Source organism: Loxodonta africana, chromosome 25 (genome assembly GCF_030014295.1).
Source record: "Loxodonta africana isolate mLoxAfr1 chromosome 25, mLoxAfr1.hap2, whole genome shotgun sequence".
NCBI lineage: Eukaryota > Metazoa > Chordata > Mammalia > Proboscidea > Elephantidae > Loxodonta > Loxodonta africana.
This window is the reverse complement of record NC_087366.1, coordinates 38,938,331-38,966,251: the sequence shown is the minus strand read 5'-3', so window position 1 is coordinate 38,966,251 and position 27,921 is coordinate 38,938,331. Positions and strand designations below refer to the sequence as shown.

Here is a 27,921-nt window from a genome sequence, read left to right as displayed (position 1 = left end):
CGCAAAAAAACTTGTCAAGTCACCCAGTATAACAGGGTCTTCTTTTTTTAAAATAGTTTCTGCTACCACATTTTTTCACCAAGTGAAATGGTGTAGGTAGTTCAGAGCCCAGGCACTAGAGTCCAAATGCCTGGGTTTGAGTTCTGGCATTAACACTTACTAGACACATGTCCTTGGCATGCAGAGTGCATGCCAAAGACATAAAAAGCACCGAAGACACTTCAACTATTATTGTCATTACTACTACTTAACAGAATTCACTTAATAAGTGAAATCATGATTGTAAAATCTAGAAATCCTATTTAATATAGAAGAACCCAAGAGAATAGATTCCCCCTGAGATTTTACTGCCAAATATTTAAAACTCATTATTAGCATTTTAATGACAGTCACGGTAGGAAGATCATGAATTTTATAAAACTAAACAGTTTAGTTCATCAAATGACTACATACAACCTGACATCACAAAAAGTAGAAAAATACTTGAAAAAAAATCATTGTGTTTGGGGAAGATCATATATGTCCAAAAGGCAGGGAATGATATTCTGCTAACAATGGCATTTTCTTAAATTAATTCAAACATTCTTTCATTCGTTCAACAAAATACGAGGAAGCACCTCCTAGGGGCTAGATGGCACACTATGAAGAGAGAATACAAAGATGAACGGAATAATGCCCTTGCCTTCCAGGAACTCATTACTTGTTTAGAAGGCTGACAGGAGAAATAATGCAACACAAAGAGGCATTAGCGCTATAGAAGGACAACTAATAAAACACTATACAAAGAGCACTGGATTCTGTGTGGGGTGTCATGAGGCAATCTGGAGTGCTAGTGATTTCACGCAGGTGTGGCGGTCACCTGTAAGCCTTCACAATCCCCAAATAAAACGAACATAGTTGTCAGAGACAGAGTATCAGGTTTATTGTCTAAAGGGTTGCTATGAGTCGGAATCCACTCCACGGCAATGGGGAGTTGGGTCTGTAACTATTTTACTATGACACAGACAGCTTATTAGCATTTACTAAATGCCTTTTAAATAAAATACTCACCCATATGGTTTGGAACACTTTTTTTTTCCAAATCTGTCCAGATAATCTCCTGGACCCATGGAAAAAAATGAGAATTCTAAACTCATCCTTTTGTTTTTATATCAGGAGTAATTGATTTAAGGAAACCCTGGTGGTGTAGTGGTTAAGTGCTACAGCTGCTAACCAAAGGATCAGCAGTTCGAACCCGCCAGGCAGTCCTCGGAAACTCTATGGGGCGGTTCTACTCTGTCCTATAGGGTCGCTACGAGTCAGAATCGACTCGATGGCACTGGGTTTGGTTTTTTTTTGTTTGTTTTGGAATTGATTTAAAAAGAAAATGAGAGTTGTGACTTTTTAGCAGATTGCAGGACTTCATAATTAGACTTCTTTTTCAAATGTAAATGGACAGAAGACTGTGAGATTGCTATTTTAAAATAACTAGTAAACACATGAATAATTTTGCCAATAAATAAAAATATGTAGCTTATTAAAAGAAAAACATTGATATTGCACTGAACCTCAGAGTCTGTTTTTATGTCTTACGGGACGGAAGGCAAAAGGAAATATGAATACGTGATTACAAGAGATAACTGGAAAACATACCAGAAGAAGCTTCCAGTCTTTCCAATCTGCTGATCAACCAGTCAAGGGAGCCGGAAAACTGAGCACAGTTTTTACGATTTCCCCTAATTAGAGCCGCTGCAATAAATAAATAACAGATTTCAGAGTTCTGTGATTTTCCTTCCTATAGTTTAGAAATCAAGGCAAGCTAATAGTATCTCTAAAACATTGGTTCAAGAACAAAATATCTCTATTTTATATCTAAAACATTTACAAATACATACACATATTTACAAAACTAATATGTTAAAACAGGTTGATATTTACTAATGGGAATGAAAAAGCACTTCTCATTAGAAGGAACGTAATTTCATAAAGTAACATTTCACCTCAGTGCCTTTAATTAGTCATGAGACTCTATTTAATCTCTCTAGGGCTCAATTTTTTCACCAGTATAATGAAGAAGCTAAAAGCACCTAGTTTTCCTGAAAACGTACCACAAGAACCTAGAGCACTGAGAGGTATAACTAAATGTTATATGAGAAAAAAGGTTGGAGGGCAGAGGGCCAATAAGTTTGAACTTCAGTTTTTTTTTTTTCTATCTCTTCTTCCCACTCACAACGCATTTGAGACTGTGAGAAATACTAGCCAAAAAAAAAAAAAAAACTATTTTAACTTCGCTTAACCTAGCGGGTTCTACACTTTGACCAAAAGAACTCCACGTGATATGAAATTCCTACATGACCTTTAGGATCACTTCCAACCCAGTTTATACTCCTGATTGAAAACTGCTAAATTTTCAAAATTATTTAATTTCTCAAAGCAAGTCTGGTAAATATATTTTTAAAATAAATTTTACTCTTACACCCATATGATTGTCCAGAAACAATAAAATTGTTTATGAAGGGTTGATGATATTTCCAAATAATATGACATTTAAAGATAAAAAGATATCTTCATAAGAGCACTTCTTAAAATCCGGTAGTAGTAGGAAGCAGTTTAAAGAACCAAAGTTTGAGGATATTGCTTGTTTACTTCCTGTTAAGAGCAGAGGAAGGAGAGTCCATAGTTATAAGGTGCAATTACACTCCTGTGATGGTTAATTTTATGTGTTAACTTGTCTAGGCTTTGGTTCTCAGTTGTGTGGCTAAACACTAGACTAGTTGCTGATATGGAGTAGTTTCATGTGATTAGATCAGGTGGTCTTAATAAGAATTTAAGAGGGTAGTGTCATAGAAGCTTCTTGGAGAGGTTAAGAAGTTATCCTTGCAGTTGAGGGATCTTGTAAACTGGGGTATGATGACCCAGGCCCAGGAAATTGTGAGGGTGAGAGGAGTGCTTATTAACTGCTTGAGTGTGTTGGCCTACACCTTGGCTGTTTTGGGACAAAGACACAGGAGTATTTCCCATGGATTATGATGGGGAGAGAGCCGCTGTTGGGTCACTTTGAGTCCATTCAATTGCACCATCTCTAGCTTTAGGAAGTGAAGACTTCAGAAAAAAGAGGCTATACATGGGCTAAGGAAGGACCTGCAAACAGGCACCAAGAAGAGAGTTGCAGCTGCCCTGTCACAGAAAGTGAGGGCAGAGGGGCCCAGCTGGGAGCTTCCAAAAATGCCCACAAGAGAAAGACAGCTCAAAATCACTGCAGGGTCCCCAGGGGTGTCAGATTTAACCTTCTTGCCAAAGCCAGAGGGCATGAAGCCACATAATCAAGTAAGAATTGACCTCCATAACCGGTGCCGGAGAATCGATTCCGACTCATCGCGACCCTATAGGACAGAGTAGAACTGCCACTTACAGTTTCCAAGGAGGACCTGGTGGTTTCGAACTGCACTCAACCACTACACCACCAGGGTTTCGACCTCCATATAGCTAAGAAAGAATTGCCTCATCTCCTTATATATCCTCCTTCCTACCCTGACCAAAAGGCAAACAACAGGTTTCCTGCGAAGGAGAACATAAGAAGACACACAAGTTGTTCATGATCACAAGGATCCCAAATAATTAGACAAGATTTGAGCTCAGGCTGTTTGATTGCAGAGTTTGTGCTTAGGTACTATGCCATTACGACTCACAACACAATTTCTTGCTGCTTGAATAGCATATCTAGAAGCGATAAGAAGGGTGGTTCCTGATACTGTATGGCTGCCATTGTAATTTCATAGAGATGAGATTATTACCAAGTTAGTAAAATAATGTGTCTTGTTTATAAAATGCCTTCCCAGGATTTCCTGGAGAACAAGATAGGAAATATCCATAATTACACAAGATCTGACATTGAGTGTGTTTGAAGCCCATCTCTTGCTTGCTTTCTCCCAGTGTCCTTTGGCATTTAGGAAGATTTGCCTCCCTAAAACACTTGGAAATTGGCCTGGATGTGCAAAAATCCCTAATTGTTACATCTTTGCAAGTCTTTAAGGATTCCGAAATGGGTAAATTCTGCCATACTAAAAAGGGCAGCAATTTATCCTCCTTGTTTCATACTTCGCATCGTCATAAAATGAGCATTCATAGAGAGAGCTTGCCGAAGAGCCATTTCTCAGACACCTTTAGAAAATCACGGTGGCTTACAAGCCTCCTGCAGATTAATCGTGTGGATGTCAGAAAAAGATGTATGAAAGCACGCCACAGCAATGCCTCTCTAGCTAAGAAAATTGGTGTCTATAAGATCCTTAAGTCTTCCAGATGGCAGGCTCATAAATCTACTTCTGTCATTCTTTACATAAAACACATATTAAATATATTCATGTCAGATGCTACAATGGTTATATATTGTCATTCCTACCCTATCCTTTTTCTAATCATGCTAAATAGACATGCTGGAAAGAAAAAAAAAAAGGCTTATTTCATACAACCACGACAGAGAATTTAGTGCCTACCTTCTTAACAGAATGGGAATGGCTCTTAAACTTGGAGTCAAAGGTTTTGAAACAAATTTCTCAACAGCTTAGTAAAGAAGGACAGTGAGATGTAAGCATCTTATTGAGCCCCAATAACTGCTGCAGATGTGAGACTTTTCCAGCCGAACTACAGTTCTACATGGCTACCTATCTTATGATTGTGTTGACTTCAGCGAAAACTACGGGCAGCAGATGATTCTGAATTCTTTTCCATGTCAATATTCAACAGAAGGTTTTACCCATTTTTTTTCTGATCACAAGATCAATAGCTATTCATTACAATGAATACAAAATCAAGAGACATCAAAGGAACATTTAAAAACAAAATCTCATAATTCTACTTCCGCAAAACAACCACCATTATAATTACCATGCATATATTTTAGAAGGATTCTTTTTACTTGCACTGTTATATAAATATTCTATTTTCTTAGTCAACGGGAATTAATATATTAACTTTCGCTTTCACCATTAATTGTCTAGCACTGGACGTATATTTTCAGCACTTTTTTTCAATTATAATAGTAAAGCATGTTAGTTAACCCAAAACCAAACCCATCAGGTAGATTCCAACTCATAGCAACCCTACAGGAAAAAGTAGAACTGCCCCAAAGGATATCTAAGGAGCAGCTAGTGGATTTGAACTGCTGACCTTTTGGTTAGCAGCTGGGCTCTTAATCACTGTACCATCAGGGCCTCCATACTTGTTAATAAGTTAAGAATAAATGCATAACACAGAAAATGAAAAGTGTACAATCCATCTCCCAAGAAGGAGCCACCTAACAGTTTCCTGTGAGTGTTTTCAGAAAACACCAATGTGCGTACAAGAACCTATCTCTCTAAATTTTTTTTTTACTTTTATGCAGTTAGAATCTTACTAAACATACGTTAGACATCTTGCTCTTCTTTCACTTAACACCATTCCATTGATTGCCTTACTAACAAGAATAGCAATCAGTCAGGTTTGTTTCATACAATTTTCCAAATTATAGATCTACCTCAGTTTTAATAACACTGTATTACACTCTCTAGGTATACTATGTTCATTTGTTGATATTCTGAGTTTTAAACCTGTAACTATGAATGTCTGGGGAAAAAAAAACTTTAAAACATAGTGTTTGTAAATCTAAAATTATTTCAAAATAAAAAAATTATTAAAAAACACAAAAGACAATAAAAATGGGAGAAGGCCTATACTATAGTTGATATAATAATATTCTTATTAGTCATGACAAGACTTGATGCACAGAAATATTACATTCCTACTCTCTGCATATGTAAAATTGTATGGCAGCATTTTATTCAAAGGAAATGTTGCTGACTAATTATCTGACCATACTGGAATTTACAATTAGGGATTTTCACACATTCAGACCAATCTCCAAGTGTCTCTCGGAGACAAATCTACCTAAATGCCAAAGGACACTGGGAGAAGCAGGCAGGAGATGTGTCACTCACTCTGTGCCTGGCATTTTTCTAAGTGCCTTATATTAACTCGTGTAATTGGCACAACAGCTCTAAAGAGTAGGTGCTATTATTTCTCCCACTTTGAAGATGAGGAAACTGAGCACAGATTTGGTAATCTGCCCAAAGTGACACAAGTGGCAGCGCTGGGATTCTGAGACCCTCACAGGCAAGGAGAAGGGTCATTTTCTCAAAGGCTATTGGTTATGGATGCAAGGTTAAGCTTTTGTTTTTCAAGAAAAGGACATATTGGAAGAGAAGTAATAGGTCTACTGGTTTTTAATAAAATAAATGGATGGCCAAATATAACCTGCCAGTGAAAATCTAACCTCAATATGAATCTCTACAATGTACTTATTAAATAATTATAGCATTGAATATCCACTGGATGCCTACTATGTTTAAGCATGGTGCTAGGTAGGAGATAAAAGCACTCTGATTAGAATTTAGTCCACAGCCTCTCGGATAAATAAACTACATGAGTTAACATCTGTAATGAGCATTGCAGTTCCCCCTCTGTGTGGCTGCCAAGCAGTCCACGGGCTTGACTCCAATTTAAGAAGGGAATCCTTGAGCAGTCAAAGCTAGTGTTGGTGAAATTCCCATCTCTCTTGCCAGAGTGACTGATTCGGGAAAGGCCACACAGTTTGGACTGATAAGATGTAAAGGCTGGTACGGCAAGAGGTTTTAGAAAATAATATCCTCTTTACTTCCAAAAATCAGTCAATAAAAAACCCTAGGGATCATAAAAATCCAGTCCACAATCAATCATGGAAATGGCGTAGGACAGGGCAATGCTTTGTTCCATTGTGCACGGGGGTACCTTGAGCTAAACCCTGCTCGACAGCAGCCAACAACAGCTCTTAGGAGATCATTTCCAGGAGCATCCCTCTTTCACTTCCTGTGTGCCAGAAGGAGGCATGTAGCACCAGGAGTTGACAGCAGCCAACCAAGGTCGTACAGGGAAGCCAGCATTGGAGGAAGCTGGTCCAGTGGGAGTCAGAGCAAAGACGTAGAGAAACCTGTGCTTGACGGTATACCCAGAACCCAGTGCCATCGAGTCGAATATGATGGTATATGATCTAACAATTAAGTCAAATCCACCAATAGACTGCTAGTTGCGCAAGTCAATAAATCGCCTCTATCGTTTAAGCCAAGGAGCCCTGGTGGCGCAATGGTTAAGCCCTCAGGTGTTAGCGGAAAGGTCAGAGGTTTGAGCCCATCCAGTGACTCTGGAGGAGAAAAGGCTTGGCGATCCACTCCTGTAAAGATTACAGCCCAGGAAACCCTATTTGTATTCTGTCATACAGGGTCACCATGAGTCAGAGTCGACTCGACAGCATACAACAATTGTTTAAACCAGATTGAGTTTAAGCATTCTGTTATTTCCAGTTGAACACATCCTAATAGATATATCATTCAACCTACAACTGCTTCTTCCCTTCTGCTTGAGAAGGTAAAGCATTTCAAAATCATATCTCTAGCTGTATTCCAATTGAAAATCAAACAAAAAAAACTAATTATAATGAAAAGTTGTACCGCAATCATCAGATTTTTCAGTATTTCATAGAACATATTATTGCTCCTTCAATCAATTCTGCAACAATGAAATGTAATGCCCAAATAACTTTGTGGAGCTAAATGGAGCACAGGCATGAGGGATAAGTCACTTGGAAGGGTAAAAATGAAGCACTGTCTTTACTGGACTTGACTTTTTTACGATTATAGAAAAGTTATTCTAATTCTCTTCATACATTTTTATCACTCATGGATATATATGGGTATATGGACATGTTAAAGGGACCAACTAACAGAGACCATGGATAGAGTAGCTGTGAAAACACAAGATGCCTATTATCTAGATTTACCTATGCCGTGCAATGAATTACTTCATATGGCCCTTCTAGCCATGGTCTTTGTGATTCACACACAATGAATCAGTAGAACTATGCAAATAAGGTATATGGAACCTGTGATGGTTGAGTTTATGTGTCAGCTGGGCTATGCCATGATTCCCCGTATTGTGACTTTCATTTTATGTATTGTGGATGCTGACCCCTACATGTTAATGAGGCAAGATTGATGTAAGGTGTGTCTTGGGTCCAGCCTTGCAGGAAGGAGTGACATAAGCTCCACTCTTACTAAAGTTACGTCCTTTCCTGGGGTGTGGCCTGCATTTAAGATATATGTCTGTGTCCTGGCGAGGCTCTCTCTCTCTCTTTGCATTAAGATCATGTGTCCAGTTTGTGATCAACTGACTTTGCCAGAGGCCTGCTGTCTGACCTGCCAATTTAGGGATTCACTGGCCTCCCAGCCCCTTGGGCTGGCAGCTCATTGTGTGATCTGATTTGCCAGCTCCCACAGCCTTGTGAGCCAGCAGCCTGTGGTTTGAACTGCCGTTTGTGTTCATCAGCTTCTTCACCCACGTGGTTTGTGAGAAGCCTAAGCCTGATCCACAAATTTGGGACTTGCCAGCCTCCAAAACTGAGTGAGCCATTTCCTTTATACGGTATGTAAGTTCTGTGAGACACTGCAGCAAATTAGAGAACTCAAAGACAGGAGGGAGACTACTGAGGGAAGAGGGAGTAGTTGATGTTAAGAGACGATCCAGTGGTACAACAGCTTGGAAAAGTTGGACATTTGGGACATCTTTAACCTCTGCCTTATAGGAATCAGCTTTGTGCTGATCCTTGTAATAGAAATTATTCATTTAACCTAAAACAAAAATATTCTTTATGTACACACCCTTTCTACCCTCAAACACACACTGATGATGCACTCCCTTACCTAAGCATCTAGTTTGTCACAGGAATTAATCTGGTGAAGAATTTAACAAAATGTAATGTAGAAAACACTACTATACTACAGTCTGTATTCAGGAGGGCATTGGTGGTTCAATGGTAGAATTCTTGCCTTCCCCATGAGAGACCTGGGTGTGATTCCTGGCAGATGCACCTGATGCACAGCTACCACCCACCTGTCGCTGGAGGTTTTCATGTTGCTATGATGCTAAACAGGTTTCAGCAGAGCTTCCAGACTAAGATGGACTAGAAAGAAAGGCCTGGCAACGTATTTCAGAAAATCAGCCAATGAAAACCCTATGAATCACAACAGTACAATCTGCAACTAATCATGGGGATGGCACAGGACTGGGTAGTATTTCATTCCATTGTGCAAGGGGCTACCATAATTTGGGGGCCAACTCAATGGCAGCTAACAACTATATTCAGAAATACAGTGTTTATTTATAATGCATTTTGCAAAGAAATACATTCTTAAGAATTTTGGTGTCATAAAATCTTTATCCTGATGATTGCTATGGGTAAAATAGTGAATCCAGATTACTATAAATAGCATCAATGTCTGTGATCATTGAAGTTGTGTGTCAACTTGGCTGGGCCATGATTCTCAGTTATTTGGCAGTTACAATGTAGTTTAGCATTCAAGTGTTATGTCTGCTAACAAAAGGGTCGGCAGTTTGAATCCACCAGATGCTCCTTGGAAACTCTATGGGGTAGTTCTACTCTGTCCTATAGGGTCGCTATGAGCCGGAATTGACTCGATGGCACTGGGTATGATGTGATCACTTCCATGAAGATTTGATATAATGTGATCATCTCCATGATGGAATCTGCTGTGAATAGCCAATCAGCTATAAAGGAGTTTCCTTGGGGCTGTGGCCTGCATGAAATATAAGTGGACTTTCTGGCAAGGCTCAAGCGAATTTGCTTGTTCTAGATCCTGCAGCTGGCTCCTGTTCATTTGACCCCCGGTTCTTAGGACTTGGGCTAGCAGCTCACCTGCTGCCTTGCCTAGCAATCTTGGGATTTGTTGGGCTTCACAATGCAGCCTGTAAACAAGAGCCCTACTGTCTGACCAACTGGTCTTGAGTTCACCAGCCCCTGTGACTACGTGAATTGGGAGAAGTCTCTAGCCTGACCCGCAGATTTGGGACATTCCAACCTCTACGACAATGTGAGCCACTTCCTATATATAAATCTCTCAGTATAGATATTTATATGCTTTACTGGTTTTGCTTCTCTAGAGAATCCAGCCTAAGACAATGTCCCCAGTCCTGTTCAAAGAAATGCCAGCCAAATCCTACTTTTGGCATAATGCATCTTGTCTGTTAATACCAAACTGCATGCATTAGGTTTAACGGCCTATCAAATAGCCTGATATAATGGAAACATATTAAAAATTCTAGTGGGTACCAGAGTTTTCTTTGCCGAATAGTATTATGACTTTATAGATTTTAATGATGTTCATTTATAGAGAATTTTCAAATATTTTGCCTACTCTTCATTTTTTCACATAAAAATACATTGATATATCTTTTCTATACATTTAGGTAGGAAACCCTGGTGGTGTAGTGGTTAAGTGCTACAGCTGCTAACCAAAGGGTTGGCAGTTTGAATCTGCCAGGCGCTCCTTGGAAACTCTATGGGGCAGTTCTACTCTGTCCTCTAGGGTCGCTATGAGTCGGAATCGACTCGACAGCACTGGTTTGGTTTTTTTCTTTGGTATATTTAGGTATACTTTCCTATTTTATAAGGACTCGATTGCTTAATTAGTAAACATTCATTGAGTACCTACTCTGTGCTAGACATTAAGTTAAGTGACAGAGATACACAAGTCAGAAAGGTTCAATTCTTGCTCTTGAGATCACAGCCACATATACAACCAAAGGAGTAATGTGATTACTGCTATAATCCCGTTGCCGTCGAGTCGATTCCAACTCATAAAGGCTTCTTTCTCGGCACTTATTATCTACCTGTATTATAGGGTCGCTATGAGTCGATTCCAACTCATAGCGACCCTATAATACAGGTAGATAATAAGTGCCAAGGAAGGACAGAGAAGGAAGCCTTTGATTCTGCTTGAAATTTGGCAGAAACGTCGAGAATAATTTCAAAAAATGGTGGCAGGTGAACTGGTCTTGAAGGACGTATAGGAATTTATCAAGCAGGAAAAGGTGTGGTTAAAAAAATGTCACAGAGGTGTGACTGTATATGCGATATTCAGAAGACTGGGGTATGGCAAGAGGAAAGGCTAGGAGAAAGGGAACTGGGTAAAGATGAGGCTGAAAGGGTAGCTGAGGCCTTATATACCAGGCTAAGCAATTTGACTTTACCTTCTAAAGCGATGGGGAATTTTCTAAAATGGAAGCGGATGAATGTAGGATTTTGCAGGTGAGGGCTGGAGTTCAGACAGAGACAATTCTCCATGGGTTTCTGTGTTTTTGAACGTTTTGCAGTGAGGCACTGGAAGCCTTTGTTCCAGACAACCTTTTCAAGGATGTTTGGAGCAAACCACCTTGGACAAAAGACAGTGCCTCCCTTCAGACCAAAGGGCAGGTCTGCTTACTGTCCAGGGTAATACATTCGGGCTCCCTAGGCTCAGGGCCCTCTCCTGTAACACCTCACCGCATGCCAGCTGTCATCTGCCCCCTTAGCATTGTTCTCTGAGAAGTGGGGCTCCAGCACGAACAATACCGATGCTCTGCCTACTGCTACTGCTGTGAGTCATAAACTGTCCCTCTTTAATTGCAGGCTAACTGCAATACATTAGACCAAAAATCATGAGAACCAACATTTGCATAGAGCCAATATGAAAATACATACTTCCTACTTATATTTGCACGGTTTAGTACCATGCAGTATAACCATAGCAAGTTGTGCTTGAAATATGTAAAGAATACGTAGACGTTGCCAAATGTCTGTCATAAAGACCAGAGAAGGAGATTGGAGGAAATCTCTGGAAAGATGGGACGGTGAGGAAGAAAGGGGGCTCTTGTAGAACTAACTCCAGAGCCAAAAGGGAAATACTTAACATGCACCCACTAGCGGCCTTAAGCAGCAAAAACTGACCTTAGATGACTCTCCTTCCTTAACCAAAGGAAAGTCTACTGTTCTGGTTGCTTCCCACTGGGAGATGGATTTAAATATTAAACATCATTGGATTTAGTCCAGCTAAAGTTAAAAGCTGAAAGCCTCAAATAGAAAGCTTATTATAAAATTGCTGTAACTGTTATGTGATCCTTCTAAGTAGACATAACTCAGTTGCCTTGAAAACTCGATCATGTATGTCTTACCGAGCAATTCGTACAGAGAATTTAGAATTGATTTCCAAGATTCTCCTGCTTCCCTCCCAGCAACATCGGCAAAGTGAGCCGCGCTACTGTAAACATGCAGCCGGTCTATGCACTCAAGTACAAGGTTGATCATTCCCTGGAAGGTAAAAGAAAACTCAGCATCAGAAACTATAATTCTGCTTACAGAGAAAAAAAAAATGCCAATTTGACTTAAAAAATGAAGTCTGGCTTTAATTAAGTCTGTCTATCATAAAGAAAATTGACAGTTTATTCAAAGGACAGGAAGAAACACACTTGTCAAATAAAATACTCTTCAAATAATTCACGTAGATTTTAAACTTCAATGCCACTCTCAGTTAATCAGGAGCAGAAGGACAATATATAAATGCATATTTTATACTTATATTTACAAGTTTTAGTACTCTATGAAATGAATCAACCATAATGGTATTATATCTTAAGCATGAAAAGAGATCCTAATCCTTAGGCTCGGTAGTATTAGCAGCAGTAAATTGAAGATATTGTAAATTAAATAAAGCAAAATTCCAGAGAAGACACCTTTAAACAAATTCAAAAACACACTCAATATAGAACTCTGAAAGATGGGGTCTAAATTTGAACTTACGCTTTTATTACTATTGCTAGAACAAGATTGTCAAGTGGGGCAAAGCACATGAAAGAAAGAGCTATAAAAAGTTGACTGATCAAATTAACTTGTTTCACACAGAAAATTTAAAGAGCACCATGAACCTAATGGCATTTCTAGTTCCACATCCAGATTGTCTTACAAGAGGGAAAAAAAAAAAAAAAAACTAGCTCAAATCAATATTGTACATCTTGACATCTGTATGTTTGGTTTTACATTTTCAAGTAATAAATAAATGCAGTAGTCTAAGAAATCAACATACATGAAAAGAGAAATCTGCCATAAACTACTTCACATTGTCATTGTTGGCTTAGGCTGACGTTTCTCTTGTTTCATGCCAGTGTGGTCAGAGGTAAGTAATTTCTTTGCGTACACAGTGAAAATAACCTCAAAAATTAATGCCATAGTCAAAGGTTTCTGATGAGAAATACAAAACAACTTTAAAGCTAGAGGAGTCCCTGGGTGGTACAAATGGTTAACACGCTTGGGTGCTAACCTAATGGTTGGACGTTCAAGTTCACCCAGAGGCACCTCAGAAAAAAAGGTCTGGTGATCTGCTTCCGAAAAGTAGCCACTAAAAACCCTATGTAGCACAGTTCTACTCTGATGAACACGGGGTCACCATAACTTGAAATCAACTCAATGGCAAACGATTTTTGTTTTAAAACTAGAAGAACATAGATGTGCAGAATGTGGGAACTCAGCAATATCATCTAAACTTTTTTATTAGCTACTGTGACAAAGATACTCTGACTCAGGAATATTCATTACTCACATACAACCCATTACTATCAAGTTGATTCCGATTTATAGTGACCCTATCAGGCAGGACAGAACTGCCCCATAGGGTTTCCAAGGAGTGGCTGGTAGGTTTGAACTGCCGACATTTTGGTTAGCAGCTATAGCTCTTAACCACTGCACCACCAGGGCTTCACTGACATACAAGGAGTGCTGAAAAGAATGGAACACTTGCTGAGCTAGCCTGGTTTGCCATCAGCCCTGGCATCCTCCCATTGAAACTCTTGATATGGTATTGGTTCTAACACTACCATGAGGACATTAGATAAGTCACTTGGTCTTTCCAGTACCGTGTGCATAAATAGGGAACTCAAGCTCTTTTTGGCAATGGAACTTTTGGTGAAATAAAATCATGCACAGGAACTTAATATTTGCAAAAGGACAATGTAGGGTTGCCCCGTCAAAGAAGGAAGGCTGTGGCGCTGCTCCCAAGGGTGGCCCCCTCCTAGGCAGCTTCCATCCCCAACACAAAACTCTCTGGTAGATGCTAACCATCTTCCAAGGAGCCACAAAGAACCTGAGGAACAGTATGAAAGCCCTGATGCTTTCTGAAACCTTTATTCATTCAGCCCTTTTAAGATTCTATATGTACGTAGCCAACATGAAGTCAACTAAAGTGCTTAGGAATGACTGGCATAAGGGTTGAGCAGGCAGTCACATTAGATGTTCCTTGCCAGGGGAGTGAAGAGTTTCATCTTTTAAAATTAATAATCTGTGATAAGAGAAATAAAAATAATTGCAAGATTTGTCCAAAGACTATTTCTCCTATGCAGTAGTATGCCTGCTTCTCTGTACGCCAAAATGCAAAGGCAAAATAGATGAGGAATTTTCGCCATGATGAAGTGACAGTCTCAGAGAAAAACAGAAAAGACTTGGGCGTTGATGGGAACTCACCTCTTCCTGGAAGAGATTCTGTCGGTTCTTCAGAGCACGGAGTCTGTTCTGCTTGTCTTCGTGTTCTAAATGCTCATCCGGTGGGTGGAAGTAGCCAATCAGATCCTGCAGACTGAGACTTACAGACTCTATAGGCAAGTCCACGCTGGAAGCCTTCACCTTCTTGCTGAGAGCATCAAGGCCCCTAAAATAAATTGTAAACATTTCTCTACATCAGTGATACACAATTTCATGACTGTTTTTTAGCTTCAAGGTGATGGCAGAACTTTAACCTTTCTCCCTATACCACTGTAAAAGGAGCATATAAACAGCAATAATGAATTTATTTGTACCAGAAATTCTGTACGATGCCATGTACAAACCAAAATCAAATCCATTGCTGTCGAGTTGATTCTGACTCATGGTGACCAGATATTACAGAATAGATCTATTCCATAGGATTTTTTTGGCAGTGATCTTTACAGGAGCAGACTGCCAGGCCTTTCTTCTGTGGTACCACTGGTGGGGTTCGAACCATCAACCTTTAGGTTAGTAGTCCAATCCAATCCATTTCTGCCACCTAAGCACCCTTACTTATATCATGTATACAAAAAAAAAAAAAAAAAATCCATTGCTATCCAGTCAATTCCAACTCATAGTGATCCTACAAGACAGAGTAGAACTGCCCATGGGGTTTCCAAGGAGCATCCTGGTGGATTCGACCTGCCAACCTTTTGGTCAGCAGCCATAGCTCTTAACCACTACGCCACAAGGGTTTCCAAAAAAACAAAAAAGACACAATAAAAAATGGGAGAAGGCCTATACTACAGTTGATATAATAATACTAGTCATCACAAAATTTAATGCATAAAACTATTACAATTCCTTTGCTGTTCTCTGCATAAGTAAAATTATATGGCAGCATTTTATTCCAAGGAAGTATTTCTGGCTAATTATCTGACTACACTGGAATTTACATCTTAAAAAAATAATAAAAGCTTTACTAATGAAAATTAGTTTGGCTTTAAAATTTATGATACTCAAAAATATCATTAAAAAAATCAACAAATATTGTCAAGTAATTTTACAATATTTGACTTCAGACTTACCAAATAGTAGAAATGGTAAAACTGAATAACTATTCTAAACTTTTTACCTGGAATTTCTCCAACGGTTTCATCACCTCTACAAGTTTTTCTATGCCCAAAACGCAACAGAAATGACTTTTCAGAATAAAATTACTTCTTCTCTTTTAAAATAATTCATATTGGATAAAATATTTCTTTTCTAAACATTCTATCCCATTAACTCATTAAATCATAAAAAAAATTGTAACAAAGTCAAATTCAAAACTCATAATACTAAAGCGAATGGAACTTAAAAGTGATTCACATATAATATCTACATTTCCAAAACTAAAGGAAAATAAGTGACCATTCGATTATTTTCAAGAGTATTTTGTTAGCGACAGTCTTATCAGAAAAATGCTATCTAAAATTCTAAAATTATTAATTATGCTAACTTTTAGAGCTTCCATCTACTATAAAGATGTTTATCATCTTAATTTATCAAGGATAAAATAATAAAGAAAGTATAATTGGGGGAAAAAAAATCTACGGTGGTATTTTCATACCGTGTCAGAACAAAAATTAAAGGCAAGATTTTTATCTCTACATTTTGTAATTTAAAGATTGAACTATATTGCTAACTGATAAACACAGAGTTCTCCCTTTTTCCACTCACTTCAAGAATACATTTATTAAAACACTTATGAAAAAGAGAGGCTTTATATTTAATTTATTTCAATACACAAATAGAACCCGCTCCCCTATACACACACCACCACCACCCTGACCAGGGACAGAGCTAGAAAAAGAGTCAGAAAACAAACCGTATTAGTAAAATACAAATGAATAAACAAATGATTCTTTCACTTTAAGAGAAGAAAAAGGGAAGCCTGAGTATAGGTTTTTTTTTTTAATGAGGCTCTTTAATAACACATAGATTTGCATTAATAAAATAGAGTTAAAAATCATTTTTTTCTGAAAAACACATGAATGCAAACATTATAAAGACATTGAGATTTTAAAGACTTCTGATGCCGCCATGAATGTGACAGAAGGATCAATATATTTTACATAAAAGAATATACCCTTAACACTGTTAACTAATTTTGTAAAACTTCTCAGAGTTTCTGAAATACATTAAAGAGTTGATAAATCCAGAATGCCATTAGTCAGAATTGACTGCACAGCAGCTAACAACAGCAACATTTCTGTAATGCTAGTGAACATACACATAAAACTCAATTACATTAAAATAATGCAGTTAAAGTTAAAAAAAAAAAAAGATGGATTGTGACACTCTGTCTTCACAAACAAAAACAAAAAATAGATATAAGCACTACAAATGTAACATGCACATATACAGCTTTAAAAACTGGAGCATCTTAATTATGTATACATACAAATATGACTTATGGAGTTAAATAATATAAGGTAAATATTCTGGAAAGAAAAAGTATTAGAATTGAGAAAAAAACAAACCTTCACTAAAGTTTTAATTTTTGAAAATTAATATGTACTTAAGGTCAGTTGGAAGCCCTGGTGGCATACTAGTTAAGAGTTTGGCTGCTAACCAAAAGGTCGGCATTTCAAATCCACTAGGAGCTCCTTGGAAACCCTGTAGGGCTGTTCTAGTCCGTCCTATAGGGTCGCTATGAGTTGCAATCGACTCAACGGCAGTGGATTTGGTTTGTGTTTTTTTTCTTCAGGTTCAGTTAGGTGTAAGACAAGGTCCCTGGATGGCACAAAAGGTTTGAGCTTGACTACTAACCTACAGTTCAGTGGTTTGAACCCACCCAGCAGCCCCACAGAAGAAAAATCTGGTGATCTGCTTTCTTAAAGATTACAGCGAAGAAAACCCTATGGAGCAGTTCTCCTTAGAAACACATGGGATCACCATGAATCGGAATCGACTTGATGGTAATGGATTTTTGTGTGTGTGTGGTGACGGTGTAAGACAAGAAAACAAACTTATTTTGTTCATTCATGGCATTTGCTAGATGGTCACAGGGTAGAGAGACTCTCTTAAAAGTAAATAACTCAAAAAAGATGGCATATTTGTGATGAGTTTGTAAAGAGGAGGAAATCTACAGAGGAGAAAAAAATATCAGTGCAGAATTAGCAAAGAGACTGTAGACCACATTTACCAGGGGAAATATAGAACTTTGAAGTACTGCATAAATCAGCTAGATTTGAGTTGATTCTCATCAAGATGAAGTAATGGACTGGGTTTATTCTCCCTTCTGAAACAACTGAAAGAAAACAAAAACGGACAAAATACAAGAAAAAAAAAATTAAGATATTGGATATACTGAATAGGAAGCAATAAAGGACAGAAATTCCTGAGAGATGAAAAACAAACAAAGTGAATTCTGCAACTGTTGCAGTTTACTGCCTTGGGAGAGCTTCTAGACCACAGGGCAGGTAGAAGAACCCCGATATGGCACAGCAAGATCTCTGAGTTGAGATGGCAGAGCTGAGAGTCTGAGGAAACCAAGTTGCTTAAGTTCACAGAACACAATATGAGAGAGGAGAGAGTTCCACAAGAGAGAACTCTTGGAGACCTACAGAGGGTCCCCCTCAAATCTTCCACAGAGTACAGATCATTTGTGCATGTGAGGAAACTACCAGAGCTGGGATAAGCTACCTAAAAGGATTAGAGAGAACAGTAGCTAACCCTCACGCAGCACCTGAAATGGTAACTGTTTCCACCAGTCAGACTGGAAAATCTCATAATTCATGGGGCACTGGGTAGAGAACAACAGTGGAGAACAATTAGCCCTAGACCAAACATTGCTCTGGTCTCACCCAAAAATATCCTAAAAGCAATATCTAAAAGAATCAAACTGTTTCTAAGTAATTTAACCGTATCCCAGAAAAGCTAAAAAAAAGATTTATAGGAATACAAAAATATCTAGCACCCACCAAGGTAAAATTCACAATGTCTGGCAACTAAACAAAACTGTCCAGGCATGTTAAGAAGCTTGAAAATGTAATCAACAATAAGGAGAAAAATTAATCAGCCAAAAAAGGACAAACAAAAACCTGTCAACCTAAAATTTTATATCCAGCAAAAATATCACTCCAAGTGAAGGAAAAAATAATCTCTTTCAGAAATACTAAACCCAAAAGAGTTCATCACCAGCAGACCTGAAATACATGAAATGTTGCAAGAAGTCTTTCAGATAGAAGGAAATATGGATCTTCATAAATGAATAAAGAGCACCAGAAGTGATAACTACATGTGCAAATATACAAAAAGTTTTTTATTATTACTTAAATTTCTTCAAAAACTAACTGACTAAACAAAAATAATAAAAATGTAGTCTGGGCTTTATAACGTATATAAAAGTAAAATGTATGACAAAAACAACAGAAAGACTAGGAAGGAAGTATACTTCTGCACTGGCCATAGAGCAGAACACATAAAAGGATAAAATATCACTTGAAGGTGAACTGTGATACATTAAATATGTATGTATAAACTCAAAAAGCAACCACTAAAATGTCAAATAAGTTATAGCTAATAAGCCAGCAAGAGAGATAAAATGGAATTACAGAAAATACTCAACTAATCCAACAGAAGGCAGAAAATGAGGGAAAAAGAACAAAGATAGATGAGACAATACAGAACAAGTAGCAAGGTAATGGACATAAACCTGGCCATATTAATAAACACATGAATGTAAATCTTCTAAACATCACAACTAAAAGGCAGTGATCGTCAGATTGGATACAAAAAAAGCAAGACCCAACTATATATTGCCTAAAAGAAATGCATTTTAAATATAAACCCACAAATGGGTTAAAAAAAAAAAGAATTTAAAAAGACATATGCTAACATGAATCAAAAGAGAGGTGTAGTGGTTATAGTAAGATCATACAAAGTAGACATCATAAAATAAAATTTTTAATACCACAGATAAAGAAGGACACTTTATAATGATAAAGAGGTCAATTTACCAAAAGGACATAATCCCAAATGCTTCTGCACCTAGTAACAGAACTTCAAAATACATAAAGAAAAAGTGATAGAACTGCAAGGAAAAACAGAAAAATTCTTCTCTCAATGATGAAGAGAACAAGTAGACAGAAAATCAGTAAGGATATAGAAGACTTGAACAACACTATCATCCAATTAGGTGGAACTGACATTTACAGAACTTTCCACTCAACAAGAAAAGGGTGCACATTCTTTTCAAGTACACACAGATCATTCACTAAGAATATATTCTGGGCCATAAAACAATTCTCAATAAATTTAAACACATTCAATCTAACCAAGTAGGTTTTCCGACCACAGCGGCATTAGATTAGAAATAAGTGACAGGAAGGCATCTTGAAAATCCCCAACTATTCAGCAGCTAAATAAGCCATTAGTCAAAGAAATGATCAAAAGCAAAATTAAAACACAGCATATCAAAATGTGTGGGATGCCACTAAAGCACCGTTTACACAGAAATTTATAGCATTAAATACCTATATTAGAAAAGAAAGGTCTCAATGACATCAGCCTTTACCTTATGAAACTTGAAAAAGAAGAGCAAATTAAACCCAAGGCAAGCAGAAGAAAAGGAATAATAAAGATCAGAGTGGGAGTCAGATGATCTTTTTCTAGTTAAATACGGACTAATACAGCCAGCCTATTTTACCATGATAGGTATAAATGAATGCATTTTATCCAAATAGGCCAATGAAAATTGATTTTAAAGATTTAATGAAGCAGTAAATATATCATTCAGCATTTTACTGAAGAATATAAACTTCTCATGTTTAGTTCTCTATCTAATCAGATAAGCAATTGCTGAATTTTAAAATTAATCTTCCAAATCACGCACTATTTGTTTTTTTAACAGTTGAGTCTAGTTGAGCAAGGAGCAAAGGTGCTCAAGCGAATTACGTCCAAGACGAATTTTGTATTTATATAAAATGTAACAAATGCTACCCCATCGCTCCATTAAGTCTAAAATTGAATGTTGTCTTCTTGACAAATTAATTTTAAAAACAAATAAGTTTTTCTTCTGGTAGTAAGTTGGATATTGCTTACCGAATGGAATCTGTAGCATCATGGAAAACGCTACAGAAGTCACATTATAATAAAAACTTATTTCTCATATTTGAAGAAGTCAGTACTGATGGAGTTAGAAAATGGTAATTTTAAAGACTTTTCATTGTTTTTCTCAGTTCCTATCATAGAACTGATTGGCTGGAGTAAATAAGAACTAGTGGAAAGAACAAGATGGAATATACTAAGTTTAATTCTAAAATGTTATAATTTTCAATACTACTTTTTGACATCACTGATTTTATACCGGATTGAAATGTAATAAGGTTTATTTCTTATAAGTAATAAGTACAAGTAATAGATGCTACATAAAATAAGACAATAAATACAAGTAATACTCAAAAGTAATACAAGTAATAAATTCAATATAAAAACCTGATGCTTACTCCGTGTCTAAGCCTGACTTTATCTGCTGAGGCATAGGGTTTAGAAGCTTTGGGGCAGGGGAAGGGAATAAACACTAAGAACGTGATGAGGCCAAAACCCACGCACATTCATTGGTTACACACATATGTAAATGTGCATGTGCACACACACACAGACACGCACACACAGTGGGATGGTTTATAAAAGAAGCAGGAAAAAAAGATGAATATTTATATAATATTGGGTGGGGAACATCTTTTTATAGTGTAAAGCCAAAAATAATTTATTGATTTGACTACTATGAAAAAACACACTAAAATTCTTTCCAAACCAATAACTGGGGTAAATATCTGGAACATACATATGAAGGAAAGAATTAATATCTCCAATATAGCAAAGGAACCCCTCGTGGCATTGTGGGTAAGAGCTATCACTGCTAACCAAAAGGTGAGCAGTTTGAATCCACCAGGCGCTCCTTGGAAACTCTATGGGGCAGTTCTACTCTGTCCTTTAGGGTCGTTACGAGTCAGAATCGACTTGACGGCAATGGATTTGTTTTTTGGTTTTACCATAGCAAAAGCTCATAACAACCTAATAGAAATATGGACAAATAATACAGTAAATTACAAAAGAAAAATTAAATACGGTCAACAAATATGAAATATATTCTCCCAATTCTCAAATTAAAACAAAGCACACCTCCCTCACCAACTGGTAAAGCTTAAAGATAAATGATACCCTTCAAAAGTCAGAATGTAAGTTGGTACAATGTTACCAGAAAGCACTTTGTCCATAAGTTTGGTTTAGACTCTAGGTATGTAATTATTTCAACTATTACAGAAATACTATCTCATTTTTAATAAGTTCAAAACTCACCAAGTATCTAGGTTTCATAGCCCTCATTGTGATAATGAATTAAATAGGGCCAGCACCAGGATATGCGATAGAATAACTCTCACCCCTGCAGCTATCAACTGCAAGTTACACACAGGTCTTCTAAAAACATGCTGTTGATTTTAAGTTTCTTTTAAAAAAAAAGACATAAAATCATCTAACTAGCACTTTCTGATTATTCTGTGATCCTATCAGGTAGTATAAAACTTATCATGTTACATATTGTAATAATGCTTTTGATTACTATCACTCTAGTATATTTCTAAATTGTCTTTCTGTAAATCCTATAAAGAAATGAAAATAAAACGTCAAATCACCACCACAGCAAAAGAAAACTAACCTTATAAATCTATTGAAAAGGAAGACTGTGCTACGAATTACTCGTGCTGTACGAGATTCTTCATGCTGAGACCTAGATAAATTTAAGCCATCATCCATGTGGCCTTCATGGTGCATAATAGCCTGTAAGAAAGAGAAATAATGCCATTATTTGCACCTAATAATGTACCTCATAACAGAACTTCAAAACACATAAAGAAAAAGTGATAGAATTGCACTGAGAAACAGAAAATTCCATACTTATAGTCACAGATTCAATATCCTTCTCTCAATAATAAATAGAACAAGTAGACAGAAAATCCGTAAGGCTACAGAAGGCTTGAACGACACTATCAACCAAAGAGAGTTAAGAAGATTTGTATTTAAAATAGTGAGTCATAACAATAAACAGAATCTACAGATTGCTCGAGGGGACCGAAAAGCTGGCATGTGCAGGTGAAATAATATGCAGGGGTCCCTGTAAAAACCAGTCATTCAAAATATTCATCAAATTTTGTTTTGATTAATGAATCAATAAATGTACTGAGCTGAGCAAAACAAACAGCAGAGTGTCCTCATGTATCTACATTCAGTGACTGATTCACAGCCTAAGTGAATCTCTGAACAAAGCAGTGAAGGAAAACATTACATTTAACTGCAAGTTAGTTACGCGGTAGCTCCTACCATAGACTGGTTGATCAATAAGTACAAAAATAATGCTTTTACGGCTTCTAACTTCTAAAAATTACGTTTTCATTTTATTAGTCCTTTCTTACGTATTTCATTTTTTGAACCTTCTGTTAAAGTGAAATATTTGGACAGATAAGACCAAAAATTGTAAATGTATAGGTCAATGAATGTCACAAAGTGAACACTCATTTAACAAACACCCACATCAAGAAACAGAACATTCCAGTACCTTCAAATCTCCCCGGGTCATTCTTTCCTGTCTCTGTCCTCCACAAGGTTCACCACCAGCTTCACCTGGCTTTCAATAGCAGAGACTGGCCGTGCCCATTTTGTACTACACATAAATGGATCCAAAAAGTATGTACTCTTCTGTGTCTAGCTTCCTTCACTCCACATCTAAAGCAAGGTATTTTAGTATATCTAATCAGGTGTGAAAACCCTGGTGGCGAAGCGGTTAAGAGCTATGGCTGCTAACCAAAAGATGGGCTGTTGGAATCCCCCAGGCACTCTTTGGAAACCATATGGGGCAGTTCTACTCTGTCCTATACGGTCAGTATGAGTCAGAATTGGCTTGATGGCAACAGGTTTTTGGTGTTTTTAGTCAGTTGTACTGAACTAAATTTCGTAATCAGATCTAAAATGATAAACTATCTAGAAAGCAATATAAGGAGAATCTTTTCCTACCAGATATAGCTGTATTCAAAAGCAATATCATAGCCTTAAATACCTTTAATAATAAAAAATCACTAAAATGAAGAAACTTATTGCTCATTTTAAGACTGTAGAGAAAGAACAAGAAAATGAATTATAATAAAGTGAAAGGGGGAATTATTTAATAAACTAGGAATCAAAATATTAGAAAGGATGAATAAACCCAAAACTTAATTCTTTCAGAAGATAAATAAGGTAGACAAACTTCTCAAAAACCAGGCGAAGGAAAAATAGAGAGAAAGCAAAAACACAGAGAATTGGGAATAATATAGAAGAGATTAAAATTAATATAAGACAGGACCACCTGCAATGCTTCGGCACACACGCACAAAAAAAAATCCAAAAGGAAATTGATGGCTTCCTAGCAAATTAAAATAATTAAAAGGACTGTTCCTAACAAAGTAGAAATTTGATTAGACTGGTTTCTTCAGAAGAGATTGGAAAAGTAAATCAAGATCCAAAATTTGAAAGGCCTTAGTGCTAGATGGTATCCACACCTGAGCTCTAATAAACTGTCAAAGAACAGATACTCCTAATGGTAGACAAGTCTAAACAGGGGTGTGCAAGCTATAGCCTGCCTCTTGTTTTTGTATGGTCCATGAACTAAGAGCGGTATTTACATTTTTAAATGGATGGGGGAAAAAAAAAACCAAAAAACAGAAGAAGAACAGTATTTCATGACACACAAAAATTGTATGAAATCCAAATTTCAATATCCATAAATGAAATTTAGATGAAATTAATTTCACCTAAAATATATATGTAATAATTCTAAAAATATGAGTTAATCGAATCCAGTAGGAGTTCATAAAAACAATACACAATGCGCAAATTCATGGACAAAATTCCATGAATGTAAGGATTAAAAAAAAAAAAGGATTAGTCGCACCAAATGGGATATTCACATTAAGTGGGATAAATAAAAACTATAAAGAGTGATTCAGAGATTTTTTTTACCAAGATTTTTATTCATATGAAATGACAAAAGAAATACAGTTGCAAATATGCAAAGATCCCCATAGAATATACTACCTACATGCCTTTCTTAGGTCTGGTGATATACTTCTGAAAAATCAGCCAGTGAAAACCCTATGGATCACAACAGTCCATTTCCGTTGCGCATGGAGTCACCATGAGTCAGGGGCTGACTTTACAGCAGCTAACAACGCCAACATGCCTTTCTTGAAAAGAGAAAAATGTGAAGACATCAGCTAACTGGGAAGTATATAAAAATTAGAAGGTCCAAGATTGGGGAAGTTCTAGTATATCCTGGCTACACTGAAGTCTTCCCATAAAGATTTATTATGGTAGGTGGCTTTAGAAGTTTACAGTAGAGATAGTGGTCCCTGGGTGATACAAGTGGTTTGCAATCTGCTGCTAACCTAAAGGTTGGCAGTTCAAACCCAGTGCTGTGGAAGAAAGGTCTGCTGATTCACACCCTTAAAGATTACAGTCAAGAAAAATTTATGGAGCAGTTCTATTCTGTAAAACTGCAAGGGCTTTACAGATTTTAATTAAATTAATTTTGATGGCCTAGAAAGTCTGTTTCACTCACTAGCCTAAGCAAGACTGTTTACCATCTCGACCATCCTTGTCAAACTATTTTAGAAAGGTAAGCGCTATGCTTGCTTAAACCAAAAACCCACTGCCTTTGAGTCGGTTCCAACTCATAGCAACCCTACAGGACAGAGCAGAACTGCCCCACAGAACTTCCAAGGAGCAGCTGGTGGATTCGAACCTCCAACTTCTTGGTTAGCAGCCGTAGTACTTTACCACTACACTACCAGGGTTTCCACATGCTTGCTTAAGATGGAGAATATAGTTCCATTTTGACTTGACTTTAATTCATGGTTAAGAAATATGAAAGCAGAGTAATGACTAGGAACATGGCATTACTGAAGTGCAAATGAAGACAGATGGGCTAGAGGCAAGAGGAGCTAAGTCCTCTGATATGTCCTGGCCCCAGGGCCATCACTAAAGCAATTGCCCCTGGAGGAGAAGAGGTGAAGATAACCTGGAAAAAAACCCTTGGGGAACTGTCTGGGAAACACGTCTGTGAGTCACTTGGGTATATCTACTTTTGGAAACTCAACAGCAAGTGTTTTCGTTTAAATATATAAAAATGTTACTTCCCCAATACCAGAAAATAAAATAACAGTAATAATTTATTGAAAGGTGGCAAGGGATGGAAGTATAGATGAAACAACAATGGGAGAATGTTGAAAAGTTTGAAGCTTAGTAATAGACACACAGGGGTTCATTGTACTATTTTGTTTACTTTGTGTATATTTGAATTTTCACTAATAAAAAGTTAAGGACAGTGAGCGTCAGTCACTGGAAATATAAAATACTTCACAAAGACTGATTAATTTATATCTAAATTTATGAACTTAGATCAAAGGTTTCAAAGATAAGGGAGCACTTTATTAAAAGATTATGTAGGTCTTACAGGACAGTTGTAGGAGGATCTCCATCTAAAACTCTGAGAAAGGTTTCAGAGATGAATTGAAGCTAAACCTCGCCGGTGCAGAATCAGCCTTCAACTTCCCTAAAATCAGCAACAGTCACTACAAAAAGACCACGGTAGAATATAGAACAATCTATACTGGAATGAGTGTGCATGTGTGATTAATAAATGTAAGGAAAATAAAAATTTCTTCTCCACTACAGGCTTCTTTTCTAAAGTCTCACATTATAGAAACCAAATTTGTCTTTTTACTTGGTGCTATGATTGTGCTATATGTTGGGGGCAAAAATATAAGCAATATAGTACATAGTCATTCTCCTTAGGGAACCCACAAATTAGGAAAGAGAGACACGTAGGCAAGTAAATATAATAGCATAGAGAATATATAAAAAATTCAATAATAAATTATATACAAATAACTATGAGAATTCAAAGAAGGGTGTGGCAGATAAGCTAAAATAGTCAGGAAGAACTTCTAAGATTATCTTTATACTTAATGGAGGATGAATAGGAGTTGGGCAGATAGAAAAAGCATTAAAGGGTACTCTAAACTGAGGAAACAGTATATGTAAAGGTACAGACAAGCAGAAACCATAGTCTTCAGGACAAACGCAAGGAGCCTGCTATAAATAGCATGTTGGGGAAATTGAAGACGATGGCTAGAGATTGGTAAAAGTGTAGGAGAACAAGACAGAGATGTGGCAGGAGCCAGGTTATGAAGATTATTAACATTGCTATGAATAAGTTAGATCTTCGTCTTGTGAGCAATGGGAAGTCCCTGAAGGACTTAGAGTTGAGAGAGTACATGAGCATTTATGGTTTCAGAAACATAATCCTAGCAGCAGCATGGAGGACAAACTAGAATAAGAATCTTGAATCCAGAAGAGAGTACATTTCTTCACTTAATATCGAAATACTTAATTACTATAATCCTATAAATTGTGGGTGTAGCTTCCATCAATGATTACATTACAAAAACAAAACAAACCAAAAAAAGAGTCTTTTATGCTGGGATTTATACTATAGCCTTCAGCATTTATACCTCGGCATAAAACAAAAATCCTCACAACTGGACCGATAAGCAACATTGTGGTAAATGGAGAAAATATCGATGTCATCAAGGATTTCCTTTTACTGGGATCCACAAGCAACGTCCATGGAAGCAGTCAGGAAAGAAATCAAATGATGTTAGCATTGGGCAAATCTGCTGCAAAAGACCTCTTTAAAGTGTTAAAAAGCAAAGATGTCGTCTTAAGGAGTAAAGTGTGTCTGACCCAAGCCATGGTATTGTCAATTGCCTCATGTACAGGAAAGCTGGACAATGAATAAGGAAGACCAAAGAAGAATTGATGCCTTTGAATCATGTCGTTGAGGAAGAATATTGAATATGCCAGAGATTGTCAGAAGACCAAACAAATCTGTCTTGGAACAAGTACAGACAGAATAGTCCTTAAAAGCAAGGATGGCGAAACTTTGTCTCACGCACTTTGGACATACTATCAGGAGGGACGAGTCCCTGGAGAAGGACATCATGGTTGGTAAAGCAGAGGGTCAGTGAAAAAGAAGACCCTTAATGAGATGAATTGACAAAGTGACTGCAACAATGGGCTCAGACATAGCAATGATTGTGAGGATGCTACAGGACTGGAAAGTGTTTCATTCTGTTGCTATGAGTCAGAATTGACTAGATGGCACCTAAAAACAACATGCTGGAATTTGTCCTCTAGCGTGCAAAATAATGAACTTTATCAGGTGGCTAAAATTGTTAGCTACCTCTTTCATCTTGCATCTGTGCATTTAATTCATGTAAAATTACTGCTATAAGTTGTGCTTCATATAATCTTACCTTACGTTGTATAGACCCCATTCTCACAGATTTCACGTCCACGGACTGGTAAGTAAGCCACAGGCCTGTATCTACATGTTGTATATAGCACACTGAGTCGCCATATTTTATTTCAGATGTGCCCATGCCGTC

General features: G+C 37.2%; 1 protein-coding gene across 1 annotated transcript in view; it reads right to left on the bottom strand.

Moving 5' to 3' along the window:
• Window positions 1-22,488, bottom strand: part of LOC100676989 (ryanodine receptor 2) — a 362,795-nt gene extending 340,307 nt beyond the window's left edge. Inside the window, exons 1-4 of the mRNA XM_064276716.1 lie at window positions 22,098-22,488; window positions 14,390-14,573; window positions 12,052-12,187; window positions 1,633-1,728 (exon numbers count right to left, since the gene is read on the bottom strand). Coding sequence (XP_064132786.1) covers window positions 1,633-1,728; window positions 12,052-12,187; window positions 14,390-14,573; window positions 22,098-22,213 — 532 coding nt within the window. The 5' untranslated portion in view covers window positions 22,214-22,488. The remainder of the gene's footprint in view (window positions 1-1,632; window positions 1,729-12,051; window positions 12,188-14,389; window positions 14,574-22,097) is intronic.
• Between the last annotated feature and the right edge of the window lie 5,433 nt (window positions 22,489-27,921).